Below are 15,157 nucleotides of genomic sequence, written 5' to 3'. Positions count from 1 at the left end.
TGAACCACTGATCTTGCAGTTCAAACAGCTTTGCAGTCTGGCGCATTAACCCACAGCACCACACCAGGACTCCTAAAAGTACCATAGACTACCAAAAGAACAGATCGGTGTTGGAAGAAGTATAACCAGAATGCTTCTTGGAAGCCAAGATGCCCAGACTTCATCTCTCATATTTCAGACATATTACCATGTAGGATCAGTCCCTGAAGAAGAATATTATATTTGTTCTATTATCAGAGAAGGAGAGGAAGACCCCCAATGAGATGCACTGGCACAGTGACTCCATCAATGGGCTTAACAACAGTTGTGAGATTGGTGCAGAACTGGGCAGTGTTTTGTACATAGGGTCACTATGAGTCTGTACTGACTCGATGGCACCTAACAACAACACAGTGAGATTGCTGGATCTTATAGTATCTCTATTTCCGACTTTTAAATAAAGCACTATATCATTTTTCTCAATGGTTGTACCATGATACAGTCCCATCCGCAGTGTAAGAGTTTTCCAGTGGAAACAACCTGACATATTTTTCTCCTGCAGAGTGACTCATGTGTTTCAACCTCTAACCTTTCTATTAGGAACCAAAAGTTTAACCATGACACCACTAGAGCTCTTTTGTTGTTGTGTTGTTGTTGTTGTTATGTGCTGTGGAGTCGGTTCCAACTCATAGTGACCTTGTACAGGGTTTCCAAGGCTGTAAATCTTTATGGGAGCAGAAAGCCTCATGTAGTATCCTAAAAATTCAGGTAAAAGATAAATAGATTCCTGTGAAGCCGTAAGCTGGGTTGGTTTCTTTGGCATGCAACCTGTACTGTTACACAGGGCTATCCTCTCAGAAAGAACGCTGGCTTAATTTACTGCTCAGCTCTTGTTATCTTTTTTGTTTTTGTCTTATTGTGAATTATGTATTACATGGGAGAACATTATCTTTATATTCATCCTAATGCATTTCATTTCATTGCAATGATTACAATCCCTTGCATACATCAGCAAACAACCAAAGGGTACACCCCACACACTTGCTCCCAGTCCGCCAGCACACAGCCCCCTCTCCCTCTCTGGGTTTAGAGTCCCTAGTCACTTCTCTCCATGTCATTGTCTCTGCCTCCATCCCTGGTGTCACTGCTTTTCTGGACAGGGTCCCACACTTTGCTTTTCTCCCGTGATGGTTCCAGGAAACTCTGCTTCTGGACTGCAAAATCAACCACTCCCCTTCTTTTGTTACAAAACATCTACCTTTACCTTTCTAACATGCACTGTGAGACCTGATAGCAATCATTCCCTACTGAACCACAGGAGTCTTATCCCCATCACTTTTTATCAGCCCCATCCAGACAGGTTGGAAACAACTCAGTGGAGATTCTACTTTTACCCGTACCTTCTGGAACTAGGTTCCCTATTAAAAGTTTGTAAGCTAGTCACTTCTTGCCTTTGTAGCCCCCTGCCCCGATTTTGGGTTGCCAATTTTTAAGTTCCCCATCCTTGGTGACCCTGTGTACCAAGGGGGTGGGAATGAGCCTCACTGTAAAGATTTGTTTGCTCCTTTGCCATACTACATCCACAAACATAGGTTAATTTCATCTAATTGTAGTGGATTACTCTTTTTTTCCTCTTCTTTCTTCCTCTAGTCGTGTTCTGATCATCCAGCCATTGATGCCAGGTCAAATGTGTACTATCTGCAAGTGTGAGTGTTCTTGTGCATCTCCCCTCACTTCATATCAGCTGGATGCTTCACACTCCACTCTAGTCCTCTGGGGCCATGTCCCTGCCCCTGGGCCCAGGAGTCCCCAGTTCTCATCATACTGCTGGCCAACCAACAGCTATTGTTATCTTGAAATTCTTAATAAGTTAACTTTTGAACTTGTGTTTTGTAAGTGAAATCTGAGCATATGATGGACCATGTGCATAAGCAGAGATGATACCCAGGGTAATAGGGCATTAACATACAACAAAGGCTCAGGTCTGTGGGCACAGGCAGCGTGTAAGCTGACAGGCCAACCAGGGGCACATGTGAATGGTTGGGACATTTTGGGATGTTGGAAGGTGGGGTAGTGAACTTATTGTGGTAAATTGAGACAAGATACAACTGTATATGTGGGTATTGCAATAAAGCAAATATTTGTTAGAATTCTTCGAAGAGTCCAGAAATGTTGGTTTTGAAAACTGCTGAACATAATAAAGCAAATAACCTTAGGTTTAGAAATAGATGTTAAATGTAAAGGTAGTAGTTTTGACAGAGAATAACACTATTTTAATGTCACGTTAAGAGTGAAATAATTATTAACCTGGAAGATAATTAAAAATTAAATCTCCTTGTAATTGAGCATATAGTGATAAAATACATAGCAATTATTGGGAGGGACCAGTCCCTGGAGAAGGACATCATGCTTGGTAAAGTGGAGGTTCAGTGATAAAGAGGAAGACCCCAACAAGAAGGATTGACACAGTGGCAGCAGCAGTGGGCTCAAGTGTAACAACTATTGTGAGGATGGCATAGAACTGGGCAGTGTTTTGTTCTGTTGTGCAGAGGATCATTATGAGTCAGAACCAACTGGATGGCACCTAACAGTAACATATACAACATGAAACTACTTTCAGTGCCTTATAAGTCCATAAATTACAGAAAATGTTAGAAGAAATATTAAAACCCCACTGTGTAAAATTACATTTAAAATTAATCTCAGACTTACATGAGACTAACTTGTAAGAAGAGTCAAATCATTTTAGAAAAACTGTTTACTAGAAAAAGCAGCACTAGGTTTCCTAAAATTTATTATTTCAAAATAGTTTATCAGAAATTCATGCTAATACTATTACAGCCTATAAAATATTAAGAGATCAGTCACACATCAGCAGAACTATTCTCCTCAAAATTAAAGACTATTAAATATATTACTAGTTATTTTATTATATAAAGTTAATACAAAGTATTATTGTTGCAATTTGCAATTTTATGTTGTTCTTACATATCATTGTAAATCCTCTTGTGTTTTACAAGTAATAAAATCTATTTTACAAAGCTTTATACTTTTTACATTTTATTTTTACTTCTCCGAACTTCATTAAAGAAAAAAGCAATGATGGTAAAACTCTAGAATATTGTCAGTTTTCTGGGATTCTTCCCTTGAAAATGTAACACTTGGTTTCTAGAATAAGCACTAGACTGCAGACTGTAAGATCGGCCATTCAAACCTACCAACAGCTCCTTGGAAACCCTATACAGGGTCACATTGAGTCAGAACTGACTCAACAGGACTTAACAACAACTTCCCAATTGTGCTAAGTACAAACCTAAAATACTAAAATGCTTGTCTTCCAACTTTTCCCAGTCTATGGTCTGTCTTTGGCTCTACAACAATTGCCTGGGCAGCTACTATAGCGACATTACTATTTAGGATAAAACCATATTTTTATAATTTTTGGTGTTTTTTTTTCTTCTGTAGCTCTTTGACCTCATCTATCTGCAGCAGTTGCAGAACTTGAGCAGCTTCATTAGAAACTATCTTTTCTATGTCTAAATGAAGACTACGCTGTCTAAAGCAATAGGTAAGCCCTCATGTTGGATTTGCTTTGGCCACTACATCCTGTTTCTAAAGCAAATTAAACAGAAGTTTGGAGTTCTAGGGACCCCAGAACCACAGAGAAACTTGCCTTAAGCATTGTCAGGTAATTGTCATGAAGTTGAATCTGAGTAAGCCAATGCCCCAGTCTTAAAATGGCTCTGCAATTTTGACTGCGTTGTCAGTATTTTTTGCATTTTCAAGTACCAAGTCTTTGTATTTTGTAGCATTATGCCCATATTCACATCTAACAACTAAACTAATATGCCAGCCAATTACTTTTTGTCATCTTGAATCTTGAAAGAACAATGAACACTTACCATTTATGAAATACTTGCATCCATTACATCCTCTTAAATTACTCTGTCTTCAGTCTTATGGTATATGATTTTATGGTCTTCAAGTCAAACAATAAAGTTTCTAAACTCTATTTCATCTTTGCATTTGAAGTCTGTAGGGCTATGGTAGTCTGGCATAGCAGAACATGGCCCTGGATATTTGCTGTGACTCTCCAGGCAAAATTATTACCTTTAATGACACTACTCACACTCAATATTTGAGCAAGGGGCTTCAAATTTTCATTTTACAATGATTCCCACCAACTATATAGCTAGTCCAGAATGGGAACTTGGAACCCCCAAACAAAACTCAGAAGGAAGATGCTAAAATCCAGAACACAATTAGGCTATTTGAAAAAGTGCTATTTCGTAAACTTGTTCATCTTCTTTAGGCCGTCTAAATTACTGAGTTTTTTTCAAAAAGAAAAATATGATCTATATTGTAGATATAAATACAAATGATAAGTTTCCAGAAAGGAGCTTCCTGTTTATCTGAGGCTTAGCCTCCAACTCACTGCCTGTGAGTTTAAAACAACAACAACAACAAACAAATAAACAGCCAAACCTTTTGCTGATGAGTCGATTCTGACTCATAAAGATCCCATAGGACAAAGCGGAACTGACCCATAGGGTTCTCAAGGCCAGTCTTTATGGAAGCAGGCTGTCACATCTTTCCATAGTGAGGTAACTAGTGAGTTCAAACCTTTCACCTTTGGCTAGTAACCAAATACTCTGCTGTGCCACTAGTGCTCCTCTGTGGGTTTAGTCTTATTTTATTTTACTATGGATTTAGATTTTCCTTGATCCATCATTGAGGATGTAAGAGGAAGCAAAACTCAGACAGGAGCTACCAGGACCCCAGCACTGGTTAAGGGCAACCTCAGAACAATTAGATTTCACAGATGTGAAAATGGTGTTGATGCAGAAACAATTTCCCTTCACTCCCACACCACACCACTCTGAGGCACAGAACCTTGAATACAACTGTTGTTGTTGTTAAGTGCTGTTGAGTCAGCTCCAACCCATAGCGACCCTGTAGCTGGTGAGTTTGAACCACCGGCCTTGCAGTTCAAATGGCTTTGCAGTCTGGCGCATTAACCCACAGTGCCACAGCAGGACTCCTGAATGCAACTAGCCCTCAATAAGTATTTGTTCTGTTGAGTAGAATTTTAAAAAGAAAATAGAGCTAGAAATGCCTTTAGAAATCCTTTAATCCGATTTCATTTTACGAAGACAGACACTAAATCCAAGATGCCAGTAAGAAAGAATTAGATAGTGAATTGGCTGGATGGGGTAAACAAAAGAAACTGGATTTCCTCACTCCTCCTTTAGCATTCTTTCCAGTCTCACTCTTGCAAGACCATATTGTCGATCCAAGAAAAACTATCTAATTCATGCCAGTCACTTAGATCTCTGCCGCTTGGGCCTGAGAGTGTTGTAGTTCAATCAGTTCGATCACCAGAATGGAGAGTTCAAATCTATGTAAATGGTTGACACTTTGGGCAGGAAGGAGGCTAAACCACTGTTTTACTACCAGGAAATCAACCTATCACTCACTGACTTCTATAGAAGTACACACATGAGGGTGCCATTCTCAACACCCACGTGTGTTCCTAAGGCCTTTCCTAATAATAGCCGGGGATATTCACTATTCCAGGTGACAGCCCTTGAAACCATGATCTGAATATAGTGAACATTATTCCCATAATGTCAGTGAAAATGATTATTGGAATTGGGAGACTACCAGGAAAGCTGGCCTGAAGCAGTTGGTAGTTCATGACGGTGCTAGCAGTAGCTTGCCTAGATCAACACTTTTGATAACGAGTTAGGCGATCCGATATTCAGTTGATCGTGGGATTAAGAATTTTGTCCAAAGGATGGTTATACTTGTGCTATAGTTAATATAGGGAACACTATACTCCATATGAGTGGTCATATTCTGACCATTACCTTCAGTTCTGGATGCCTTGACTCCAAAGGGCATCCAGTTGAAAGTAATGGTCAGAATATGACCACTCATATGGAATACAGTGTTCCATACATTTAACTAAAGTAAAGTAAAATTTTTTCCAAGGTTGCCTAGCAGAGGTAGTGGGAATGTGCCTTTGATTCGGGATTGAGATCACCACAGACTATGAAAGCCCAAATTCACTAAATCAACTAATCTGTTGTTGTTACTTGCCGTGGAGTCTTTAAAACTCATAGTAACTTTTTATAGGGTTTCCAAGGAAATGCTGGTGGGTTTGAAACATCAACCTTATAGTTGGTAGTCCAGTACTTATCCTACAGTGTCACACCACAACTCCACGTTGTTGTTGTTGTGAAGTACCATCAAGTTGGTTCCCACCCATAGTGACCCTGTGTAGGGTTTCCGAGGAGCGGCTGGTGAGCTTGAACTGCCTACACTGTGGTTCAAACTGACTTTGCAGTCCAGTGCATTAACCTACAGTGCCACACCAGGACTCCTGGATGCTGCATAGCTGTCCTTTAATCTTTAAGGCAATAAGATGTGGATGAGTACTAGATATTCTCTATAACTCACAAGGACCAATGAGTACAAATTAGAGGATGGGGTTTCTTCTGGAAATACAACTGCCTTGACTCTTCAGGGATCATTTCTCATGGGTCAGTTCTTTAGGTTAGCTTCCTAAATATACTAATCTCCCAGGCTTTATGTACGCACCTCTACAGCCTTGCTGTGGTATTGTAGGAGAAACACTGCATTGCTAACAGCAAAATTTGTGGTTCAAATTCACTAGATGCTCTGGAAACCCTACACAGAATCACTATGAGTTCAAAGGACTCCATATACTAATCTCCCAGGCTATATGTACGCACCTCTACAGCCTTGGTGTGGTGTTGTAGGAGAAACACTGCATTGCTAACAGCAAAATTTGTGGTTCAAATTCACTAGTCACTCTGGAAACCCTACACAGAATCGCTATGAGTTCAAAGGACTCCATGGCACACAACAACAACAGATTAATGGACATACAGAATTGGTGGCCTTCATAGTCCGCAGTGACCTTGAGCCTGACCCCGAGGCACATGCCAGCCTTCTCTGCTGGGTAGATGCTTGGGACCTGCTTTAGAAGCAGGATCCAAAGCCAGCCCTATTTTCTGAAAATGAAGGGTGCCAAATGAAATGGCTGCATTGGGGATTAGTCATGGGGCCTGAGGGCTGAGTGGGTCCAACATTCCAGACCTCACACCACACTCCAGATTAAACGTTAATGGTAGATTAAGGGCTATTTTACATGGTTCTGCCTGTTCAAACCAGGAGAACTTTGAACGGATGTTAAAGTGGGATGCTGTGGGGAGGGAGACAATTGGGCTATGTGATGGTGGTGGTTATGTGCCGTGCAGTCGGTTTTGACTCAAAGCAATCTTGTACAGGGTTTCTGAGGCTGTAAATCTTTTCGGGAACAGAAAGCCTTATCTTTCTCCAGTGGAACAGCTGGTAGTTTTGAACTGCTGACCTTGTGGTTCGCAGCCCGATTTGTAACCTCTACGCTACCAGAGTTCCTTGGTCTAGGACAAAGCCTCTTGAATTCTCAGAAACCACAAATGATGAGTCTAATGACTGGCAGTTCATTGTCAATGTTCTGACTTGACTCTGTTGAGTTCTAGTGGCCTCCGTGGCCCCTTTGGGAGCTTGAGAGAGCTTGAGAGGGAGAGACTTCTTTAACATTACCTAAAGCACTAGTGTGGCACCATAGGATAAGTACTCAACCTCAAGATTGGTTTGAATTGCAGTGTTGTTGTTCTTAAGTGCTGTCGAGTTGGTTCCGACCCATAGCAACCCTGAACAGGGTTTTCAGTTTCAAACTGCGGACCTTGCGGTTCGCAGCCCGATTCGTAACCACTATGCTACCAGAGCTCCTTATCACTTAACAATAACAAATTCCTTCTTAGGTTTCTAAGTGGTGTGAATGGTTTGTACTTAACTACTAACCTAAAGATTGCCAGTTTGAACCCACCCAATAGTACCTCAAAAGAAAAGCTTGGAAAACGCTTTCTATAAAGATTATAGCTAAGGAAACCCTATGGGATAGCTGCAGTCTGTAACACAGGGGGTTGCTGTGAGTCAGAATTGACTCAATGCCAAGGGGTTTTGATTTTGTTTTAGATAAGTTCTTATACAGGTTTTTATCAGAAAGTAGTAAGAAATTAAAATATATGAGAAAACATTTTTTGGCAAAGGGAGATAGTCCCGAAAACTTGCAGGACTGAAGGGCGCTATCTATATCTTGTAGATAAATGGATGTCTTGTTGTGGAGTTTGGTAGAAAAGTAATAAGTTCTGAAATATGAGCCAGCAAGAATCCATGCCAAGAGTTGACTCACTTTGTAGAGCAAATTTCACTAAGGATATGAGTCAGTCATTGCATTTAAGTCTTGCCATTCAATTTGGTATCAGAAAATAACTTTATAAATTATTTACATTTTTCCCAATCTGTAGCCCAAAGTTTTCTGAAAAATTCAACTCTTTCTTGCAATATTTTGCAGTGTATGAGCCACATAACAGCAGGAGGAGATTTCTTAAAACAGTGTGTTTCTCTTTACAAATTAATCCAATCTATGGTTCAGGTAGTATCCTGGTGTGGCGCTGTAGGACTGAGACTGGACTGTAAACCACAAGGTTGACAGTTCAAATCCACCAGCTACTGCTCAGAAACCCTATACAGGGTTGCTATGGGTAGGAACTAACTTGACAGCACTTACCAACAACTTAACAACAATGGTTCCAATGGATTCCTATGGTTGGCATATTATTAACTCATGGAAATTACCCTTTTTCTCCATTTCTCTGAGATTTGACCCTTTATTATTATTATTATTTTTACCATAGTCATCTTTGTTGAAAGATGATTCCATGTTTTGATAGGTTGTTGTAGTTGTTAGATGTCATCCAGTAGGTTCTGACTCATCGCGACCCTATGCACAACGAAACAGTGCTTGGTCCTGTGCCACCTCACAGTTGTTATGCTTGAAACCGTTGTTACTGCCACAAAGTCAGTCCATCTCACTGGGTGTCTTCTTCTTTTTTGATGACACTCCACTTTTCCAAGCATGATGTCCTCCAGGGACTAGTCCCTCCTAATAACATGTCCAAAGTATGAGAGATGAGGTCTCACTGTACTCGCTTTTAAGGAATATTCTGGCTATACTTCTTCCAATACGTATTTGTTTGCTTTTCTGGCAGTCATGATACCTTCGGTATTCTTGAAAACCACCATAATTTACATGCACTTATTCTTCTACAGTCTTCCACCTTCCCATGTATATGAGGTGATTGAAAATACCATGGCTTAGTACAGGTGTACCTTAGTACTCTAACTGATATACTTGCTCTTCAACACATTAAATAGGTCTTTTGCAGTAGATTTGCCTAATGTGATACATCTTTTGATTTCTTGATTGCTGCTTCTTCGAGTGTTGATTATGGATCCAAGCAAAATGAAGTCTTTGACAACTTTAATCTTTTCTGCATTTATCATGATGTTATCTATTGGTCCAGTGGTGAGGATTTTTCTTTTCTTTACATTGAGATGCCATCTGTAATAAAGGCTGTGATCTTTGATTTTCATCACTAAGTATTTTAAATCTTCTTTGCTTCCAGAAAGAAAGTCTGTGTCATGTGAGCATTGCAGATTATTAATGAGTCTTCCTCCAATCTGGATGCCACATTCTTCTTCACATAATTTAGTTTTTCAGGTTATTGGCTCAACAAATGGATTGAATGTGTATGGTGAAAGGATACAAACATGGTTCACACCTTTCCTGATTTTTAACCATTCAGTGTCCTCTTGTTCTGTTGGAATGACTGTCTCTTGGTCTATGTACAGGTTCTTGATGAACACAACTAAGTGTTCTAGAATGTCCATTCTTTGGGAAGTTATCCATTATTTGTTATGATTCTACACAGTTAAATGTCTTTTGTTAAAAAAGAAACAACCAAAACTTTTTATTGTGAATTGAATGAAGGTTTACATCCAAGATCATCAGTTTTACATTTAACAAATCATACACTTTGTTTCATCTCAATGATTGCAATCACCTCCACGCAGCAACAGTTATCTTGCTTCCTACTCGTGTTTCCTGTTTCCATTCCATCCACCTTCCCATCCCTTCTCAACTTTGTCCATAGGTAATTATTGCCCCTTTGATTTTGAATGATGGATTATTCCATGGTAAGCATATCTTACTAGTGTTGTTGTCCCTCTCTATACCTATTTACTGCGTGGCTGAAAATTGGTCCATGAAGGTGAGTTCCTTTCTAGACCTGAAGTGTGGTTGAGGTGTCAGGTTCCTCCAGTCTCATTCTGGCCAGTCAGTTTGGTCTTTTTTTCTTCTTCTTCTTTAATAATTTTGAGTTTGATTCCATGTTTACTCCCACTCTATCCAGGACCTGCTAATGTGACCCACTTCAGAGCACTTGGTAGTGGGAGCCGGGCACCATCTAGTTCTTCTGGTCTCAAATTTTTGAAGACTGATGCTCATATGTTCTGTTAGTCTATTGGAATAATTGGTTATTACAAGCATCTTCAATTCTCATCATTCTTTTTTCTTCTGTACATGGAAAGACCAATAGCTACGTCTTAGATTGGCAACTGAAGAACTTTTAAGATCCCAGAAAGTACTCACCAATATAGAATATAGAATATTGTCTTTGTGGACTATATTATGGCAATTGTCCATGGTATCCTTTGGGACTATAGTCTGGATACATGGTATCCTTAAGACTAGTCAGGATACATGGTAGCCTTAAGATGTGGGATAATACTTAAGAAGTCTTAAATCCATTTTTGTATCAGAAATCCATTGATTGTATCAAGATTGTATCAGGATTAATAGTATCTTGATTGTATCAGGATTGATAATATCGGGATGGAACATCTTGATTGTATCTTTTTTTTTTTTTTGATTGTATCTTGATTATATCAGGATTGTATCAGGATTGATATAGAAACTTAAAGTGACAGTTTCAACATAAAACCAAATGGCCACCATTCATCTGTCTGTCATGATGTGGTGGATTGAGTTGCTGTGATTCTGAGGGTTCTGACACCGGTATTTTAAATAACCAGCAGGGTCACTCATGGTGGACAGGTTTTAGATGAGCTTCCAGACAAAGACAGACTAGTAAGAAAGAGTGATGAACTACTTCCAAATCACTAGTCACTGAAAACTCTATGAATAGCAGAGAAACGAAGAAGTGCAGCCAGAGTGCTCCTTGGAGGCCAAGATGGCTAAACTTCGTCTCTCATACTTTGGACATATTGTCAGGAGGAAACAGTTGCTGGAGAAGGATGTCATGCTGGATAAGATGGAGGGTCAGAGAAAAAGATGAAGACTCCCAATGAGATGGATCGGCCAGGTGACATCATTGATGGTGTCAAGTGTGGCAGCGGGAGTAAGGTTGGCCCAGGATTGGACATTGTTTCGTTCTGCTGTGCATGGAGTCTCTATGAGTCAGTTCCGACTCGATGGCACCTGACAACAACAACAACAACAACATCTTTTGCATGCTGTATGTTCCACCACATTCATAGTTGTGTTTGCAGAAAAGGCAATATCCTTGTACACATATCCTCTTTCAAACTCATATATCAAATACTTTGAATATTCAAGGAGTCCTGGTGTAGGGCTGTTTTAATGGCAAGATTGGCAATTCAAACCCACCAGCTGTTCCTCGGAAACCCTATACAGAGTTGCTGAGTTGGAACCAACTCTACAGCTCTTAACAACAACAAACACCTTGACAGGTGGTACTGTCAATTCTTTGGAAAATCACAGGAAAGACAGGACCAAGAGGAGCATAGTCTAATATATAATATTCTCTTGAAATACTGAGTAAGGATCCATTCTTATCCTTGCCTTACCTGTTTCTTTTAGAAAGAGTTTTTTCTCTTATGGCTGCTAAATCAGAATGATAGATTTGGTTGAGGAAAGAAGGTATTCTTATTCCTTTGTTTAGGAAAGTGAATCATGGTGATTTCCTGATTTTAAACATTTACATTCAGCCCATCATTGGATAAACACTGGCAGCATCTACCTATTTGGAACCTAATAGTGACTTTGCAGTGTTCAGAGATAGAACTCTTGATCTTCATATTTTCACATATTGGGACTATTGTTGTTTTCATATATCTGAAGCTCTCGAAGGCACAGGATATGACTATTTAACGAGCTGATTCAGTAGTTGGTAATGTGACCACAAGATGGTAGTACACCTCTGCTGACGGCACATTTTAGTAGATTCTGAATAAACAGACTCACAGCAGAAGCAGTCTTTTTCTTATTGGCAAACTAGACACTGAGAAAAACCACTGTGATTGTTAAAGAAAAAACAACATGATAATAGAAGTAGCTCTCTTGGCTGAAGATTGCAGCTCTACAGTTGATTCTACTTGGGATGAACAATGAAGACATCCACTCAAGTTTTGTTCATGTTCTTCTGGTTAAGGCTGAACTGTAAGTTGAGGCTTTTTGGGAAACACGTTGTACAAATGGATATTTATTAGAAGTCTAAGGAGAAGATTGTGCTTATTCAAATTTCCTGTAGCGACTATAGTAAAGGAAAATTTCTAAAGAGTGTTGACTAACCTGATCCTATTACTCCTTTCTTTAATTCTCTCTTCTTGAATAGGGTTGTGCAGAGGAGAGACTGTGGAACAGCATCCTTCCACACTGAGCATCCTGAAGGGAAGCAGCTTAGTTATCAACTGTACTTATTCAGACAGTGCCTCATCGTTCTTCGTTTGGTATAAGCAAGAAGCTGGAAGAGGTCTCCAGCACCTTATAAATATTTTTTCACATATGGACAAAAAGCAAGATCAGAGACTCACTATTTTGTTGGATAAGAGGGCCAAACACATCTCCCTTCACATCACAGATGCCCAGCAAGAAGATTCAGCCGTATACTTCTGTGCAGCAAGTACACAGTGCTTCTCAGGCACCTTCAAGCTATATGCAAACCTGCATGAGCCCCTCCCATTCTTTGGCATGTCTTCAAATTCAGAATTCACCTTATTGTTTGTTTGCAATATAAAGACATCAAAATCACAAAATAAGAAATTAATGTTCAAGATGACCCCAAAAGCCAACAGTTTGTTGGCTGAATGTTACTTAATGAATTATTTTCTTTAAAAAACTTTTTGTTATGAGCTGAGTGAAAGTTTACAAAGGATATCATCAGATTTACTTCCAACTTAGTTTCATTTCAATAATTTTTGCAATCCCTTCTGTGTAACATCACTTAACCCACTTCCTCCCTGGGTTTCTTGTTCCCATTCCTCTTTCTTTCACAACTTTTCTGAATTTTGTTCTTGGGTAAATGCTGCTCTTTTGATTTCAAACTGTTGACCTCTCTATGGTGTGTATACCTCACTAGTGTTGTCCTTCCATATACTTATCTATTGTTTGACTAAAATTGAGTCACTGGGTGAGTTTGTTTTCAGACCTGAAGAGTAACCAAGGGCCACAGTCTTGTGGTTCTAGCATTCTCTACCTAACCAGTAAGCCTAGTCCTTTTTATGATATTGAGTTTGTTCTACATTTTCTTCCACTTTATTCAGGACCTTCCAATGTGTTCCCTTTCAGAGCAGTTGGTAGTGGTCACCAGGCACCATCTATTGCTTCTGGTCTCAGAGTCATGGAGATGGATATTCATGTGGTCCCTTAGTTCACTGGACTAATTGTTTCCAATTGACCTCAATTTTCATCAGTCTTTTTAAATCCAGATGGTGAGAGAACAATAGTTGCACTTTAGATAGCTGCTCACGCGCTCTTAGGATTCTAGTCACTACTAAGCAAAGTAGGATGTTGAACATTGTGCCAATTGCCCATGGTGTCCCCTGAGACCATGGTTCTGAACCTTCAGGATCAGCAACTCATTCCTTCAAGATGTTTGGTAATGTTTAAGAAGTTTTCATATCTGTGCCTCATGTATGCTTCACCACATTCATGGATATGTTTTCAGCAAAGATAAATACCCATGTACAAATATCCTGTCAAACCTTTAGATATTTGTGGGTATACTCCCATTCTCTGTCCCACACCCATTCAGCCTGTGCACCTGTACATAGGGAAAGAGAATGGGAGTATATACCTATAGATCACCTTTATGGCAGAATTGTGTGTGTAAAAGTATTTACCTCTATGCCTTTTAATATTGCACTCCTCCCTGTGTCTTCTGCTGCTTTCATCATTGTTCTGCCAACCTTCCCCTTATTGTTCATTGCCTTCCTGTCACCATGCTAACGTGTATCTAGGCTCTAGCCAGCAAGTTACTCCCCTTCTCTCTCATCCCTGGTGACCATTAATGAATGGTGTGATGTGAAAGCCTTTTCTTGACTTTTTTACAATAGTGGTCTCAAATAATATTTGTCCTTATGTTATTCACTAATTTCACTCAGTATAATGTCCTTTAGATTAATTTTTGTTATGAGGTATTTCACAGATTTGTTATTTCTTAATGCTTCACAGTAATCCATTGTGTATATGTACCAAAGTTTGTTTATTCATGCTTACATTTAGGTTAATTCCATCTTTTTTTCTATTGTCAATAATGCTGCAATGAACAGAGGTGTGCATATATCAATTCATGCTATGACTTTTATTTCTCTAGGATATATATCAAGTAGAGGGATTGATGATGTGGCACTGTAGGATCAGAACTGGACTGTGAACTACAAGTTTAGCAGTTCAAACCCACCAACTGCTCCTCTGAACCCTATACAGTGTCACTATGAATCAGATCTGACTTGATGGCAATTAACAACAATGCCAGAGGGATTGCTGGGTCATATGGTATTTTTATTTGCAACTTTTTGAAGAAGTGGGAATGCTGAGTAGTACAGTGGTTGTGAGTTGGGCTGCTAACCTCAGTCTGCAGTTCAAAACTACCTGCCTTTCCATGGTGGAAAGATAAGACTTTCTGCTTCCATAAAGATTGCAGCCTCGGAAACCCTATGCAGGGTCGCTATGAGTCGAATAGACTTTATGGCACACCACCACCACCACAGTATCTTTATTTCCAACTTTTTGAGGAAGTGTTGTGATGTTTTCCACAGTGGTTCAACCATCTTATAGTCCCACCAGAACTGTATAAGAGTTTCAGTCTCCACACCCTAATCAGTGTTTGTTGTTTGTTTGTGTTTTTAACTTTGCTATTAATGGTATCTTATTGTTGTTTTGATTAAGGATCTCTGGTAGCGTAGTGGTTACGAATCGGGCTGCGAACCTTAAGGTCAG

At 39.6% G+C, this 15,157-nt stretch overlaps 1 protein-coding gene across 1 annotated transcript in view; it reads left to right on the top strand.

Moving 5' to 3' along the window:
• LOC102824287 overlaps positions 1 to 3,519 on the top strand; it is an 18,237-nt gene extending 14,718 nt beyond the window's left edge. Inside the window, exon 5 of the mRNA XM_006835537.1 lies at positions 3,445 to 3,519. Within this exon, the coding sequence (XP_006835600.1) occupies positions 3,445 to 3,519 (75 nt within the window). The remainder of the gene's footprint in view (positions 1 to 3,444) is intronic.
• The last annotated feature ends 11,638 nt before the right edge of the window (positions 3,520 to 15,157 follow it).

This window comes from Chrysochloris asiatica, unplaced genomic scaffold (genome assembly GCF_000296735.1).
Source record: "Chrysochloris asiatica unplaced genomic scaffold, ChrAsi1.0 scaffold00017, whole genome shotgun sequence".
Classification (NCBI taxonomy): Eukaryota; Metazoa; Chordata; class Mammalia; order Afrosoricida; family Chrysochloridae; genus Chrysochloris; species Chrysochloris asiatica.
This window is presented reverse-complemented; position numbering and strand designations above follow the sequence as displayed.